Source organism: Oreochromis aureus, linkage group 18 (assembly GCF_013358895.1).
Source record: "Oreochromis aureus strain Israel breed Guangdong linkage group 18, ZZ_aureus, whole genome shotgun sequence".
Classification (NCBI taxonomy): Eukaryota; Metazoa; Chordata; class Actinopteri; order Cichliformes; family Cichlidae; genus Oreochromis; species Oreochromis aureus.
In genome coordinates this window covers 34,753,189-34,756,900 of record NC_052959.1, presented here as the reverse complement: position 1 = coordinate 34,756,900, position 3,712 = coordinate 34,753,189, and the positions used below count along the sequence as shown (strand labels likewise).

Here is a 3,712-nt window from a genome sequence, read left to right as displayed (position 1 = left end):
CACTGTGATGTTTTAGTGTCTGGAATCAGGCTTCGCTCATCAGTTTGAGGATATTTTAAAAACTGTTGATGTATTTTTTTTCAGCTGTCATTACTTTTCAAAGTGACCATAGTGAAGAGCTTAAACTTTAAACTTCATAAACAAGACTGAGACCCTCCTGTGTGCTAACAAACCAGAGAGGTTTAACAGTGTGTGGCTCCCTCTAGTGGATGTTGTGGAGTATTCTGTTGTCTGTGCTCCAAAGGTTTTTGTACAGAGTTTTGGTGTTTCCTGTCACTGTGGGCCTCACAGCACAGTAGTACACAGCAGAGTCTGTCACTGCAGCAGAGGAGATCTCCAGATGAAACTCCTTTTTTTGATTGTCATGTATAAACTTCATCCTTTCTGTTTTGTCTGAATAGTAGGCGATGAGAAAGTCTGGATGTGAATTAGGTTTCTGTTTGTACCAGAAGAAGTAAGTTTCAGAGCCTGAATATTTGCAGGAGAGAGTCACAGTGTCTCCTTCCAAACTCATCACTACATCTTTAGATGGTGTCAGTAAATCCTCAGAGGATCCTGAAAACAACAAAGACATATTTCACCATCATGTTTCTGTATCTTTAAACTTAGTTTATAAAAAAGTGAATCAATTCAAACAACATCCAAAGATTTTCATGTCTATCATCTCCTTTTACATCTCACTCCATCTTTTGATGACTCACCAGTCTGAAAGGAGACCATCATCATCCAAATGAAAAGCAGGAACATGATTTTCTCTTGGACTGAATGAACAATAGAGAGAACACAGCAGCTCTTCAGCTCCTAAATGAAGCCTTTCATATTCACTGGTGTAGCTCCTCCTCCTCCAAAGGCTGCTTCTTCTGGATAGGCTCGGCCCTGGTTTCTGTGGAGCCTGTAAATAAAGAGAGCTTTGAATATTTGAAATATTTAGCAGAATGTAGAATAATCTCACTCATGTATTAAACAGCAGAAGTACACGTGTAAACCAGCCAGCATCAATACTGGATTTTAAATAAATCCATTACTGTCATCAGCTCAGAGGAGACTGACTGATGATGACACTGGAAAGTATTAATGATGTAAAGGTGAGAAAAGCAGCTGAACATGTAAGAAAGCAGGCAGGTGAGTGATTACAGATCGTCCTTATTGAACTTACACTTAAGCTTCATATGTTATCAGTCCTGCCTACTACCAAGTGCAGCAGGGCCAGTCTGACCAACACTTGTGAGACTGATAACTGCTAATGACGGTCATTGAATGGACTGATAACATCTGAAGCAGGAGCATGGTGCTGGGTTTTGGAGGGTCAGGTTTATGTTCTGGGACTTTGAATTCATGTTTATTATGAAGCTCTCTGGTTGGTTATGGTCCTTAAGTTTTTCTTGTTCCAGTTTTTACTTCATGGTTCAGGTTTGATTTACTTCTGTAACTGTTGGTGTTAGGTCTGCACTTGAAGACCTAGCTGACTCAGAGAATTATCACCATGAACGAAGCAAGACACTCAGAGCTCAATCCATTTTAACTTGCACAAGGGAAGCCCGAATGGATCTTGGAGCTCCAAGCTTCTCACCTGATCCCAGACAACTCCAAAATCCAGCCTTCCCTCGCAGCCTTTTTATTCAGTGAACACACAAGCACCCCATTGTAAAAACCCCCTATGGTATGTCATAGAAGCTAAGGCACTATGTGTGCGTATGTATGTGCAAGCACGTACGTGTGTGTGTGTGTGTGTGTGTGTGTGTGTGTGTGTGTGTGTGTGTGTGTGTGTGTGTGTGTGTGTGTGTGTGTGTACACGTGACTTCCTGGTTTCAACCATTTAACAACATCACTAGTCATAAGAGGGTCGTCTGCCCTCACCCCCATATATGTCAAGCACAGGTTGTGGGTTCATGTTTTCTCTTATTATTTGATTGTTTCTGATTTTGTGTCACTTCCAGCTGAATGTTGTTTGTCTCCACAAACAGCTCTTTATGGACAGAACTCGTGCAGATTTCTCAGCATTTTTCTTTCCTGTTAGTTTCCAGCTTATTATCAACTGCTTTTACAGTTAATCCTGAGACTGGATTTAATATTATCTCTCCTGTTCTAAAGTGAGAGATCAGGAACTCTGGTGATTTTCCAGGATATTGTCGATACCAGAAGAAGGAATCTCTACCATCAGCAGCTTTGGAGTATCTATAGGACAGAGTAACAGTGCTGCCTTCTACACTGAACACTTCTTTGTTGGTTGGAGTGAGATCTTCACAGCTGACACCTAAAGGAACAGAAACATATTTGATACTTTTATAAATCATCACAATTCAAATGTATTTCTTCAAACACACAGATTGTAACGTACCTGTTAGAATGGTGAGAATCAGTAAAGAAAGTGCATAATAGTCCAAAGACAACATGTTGAATGAAGGTAAAGTTTATGGTTTGTGTGCTGAACTCTGTTGAATGTGGAGGTTTCTCTCTCTTCTAGTTCAGTAACAGCTCAGCTCCTCCCTGAATCTCTCCTCCTCCTCTCTGATCTGGGTTTGAACTTCTCTCACTTCCTCCTCTTTACACACTAGTAGCAGCATTTTCACTTTCAGGTGGGAGCTCATATTTCATCAGGCTGCAGCTTCCCTGCATCACTGAATTGGATAAACTTGAAATGGCTGGATGATTAATTATTCAGTGTTAAGTGGCTGAAAAAATCAAAGTTGGAACAAAAACACTTTCTGAACAGAAAATCTTCAGAAATCTGGAGAATTATTGACGTGGCCACTTTAAAATTAGGAGGAGGTCTGTCTGCATCTCCAGGTCACATTTTCCTGCTTTATTTTCATTTACTAACTAGTCTTTTAATTTGACTGTTTCCCTGCCTGATCCATTTCTGAAGGTTAACATGCTTGTGTCACGGGTCGGTTGTGTGGTTGGCAGAGAAGAATTTAACTCAAAAACTAAAAAATCTCCATTCCCTCTTGCCTACATTGTACACTGTAAAATCTAATACATTCCTAGGACTCAAAAAACTATTCAAAATTGTTTCCTCAACAACAAAATAACTAAGTAAAGCTTACTGAAGATGACTAGGTTACCTAACTTAAGTTAGGTAACTTATTAGTAGTAAATATGCAGTACTAAGAAAACCTTCATGTTTCTGGCTGTGCAATACTAATTGTTTACCCACTGACAATCATTTCAAGTTAAATTATAAAACAATTTGTGGTAATGTTTTTTTTTTTAACTCACATTATGTTTTATCCTCCTTGAAAATCCCAGAACAACACGTATATTAATATAACACTGTATGCAAGTATGATTCAAAAACAACATTTAATAATTCTGTCACGGCTAAGAGGGTGAGCCGTGTGGAGGAAATGAATGAGGACACAAGAGCAGGCACTCACTGAGATGCATTTATTGCAATGTAAAACTCAAGGTGAATTTGCAAAACGGAACAAAAGATAATAAAAACCAGAAGAAACTAAACTACTAAACAGTAAACCTGAACATGAACATGAAGGAGGGTGAGCAGAGGCACATGAAGGTGGACAGCAGGTTGAACACACGGTAGATACACAGACGGACCAGCAACCAGCACACGAGTAGATGCGACTTAAATACACACTGAAGAACACAGGGAGATTACACACAGGTGGGGAACAAAGATGGAGCCTGAGGAGACGGGGGAAGCAAAACAGAATACACTCACATGAGACACGGACCTTCACAATAAAACAGG

The 3,712-nt window shown here is 39.8% G+C and overlaps 1 gene segment (V, D, J or C); it reads right to left on the bottom strand.

Annotated features, from left to right (window-relative positions):
- Positions 1-274: 274 nt before the first annotated feature.
- Positions 275-2,582, bottom strand: LOC120434150 (the record flags this gene model as incomplete). The annotated part of the segment is given in 4 exon segments: positions 275-555; positions 702-705; positions 2,046-2,254; positions 2,339-2,582. Coding segments are annotated over 4 exon segments (549 nt in total), but the record flags the coding sequence as incomplete, so codon positions are not given.
- Between the last annotated feature and the right edge of the window lie 1,130 nt (positions 2,583-3,712).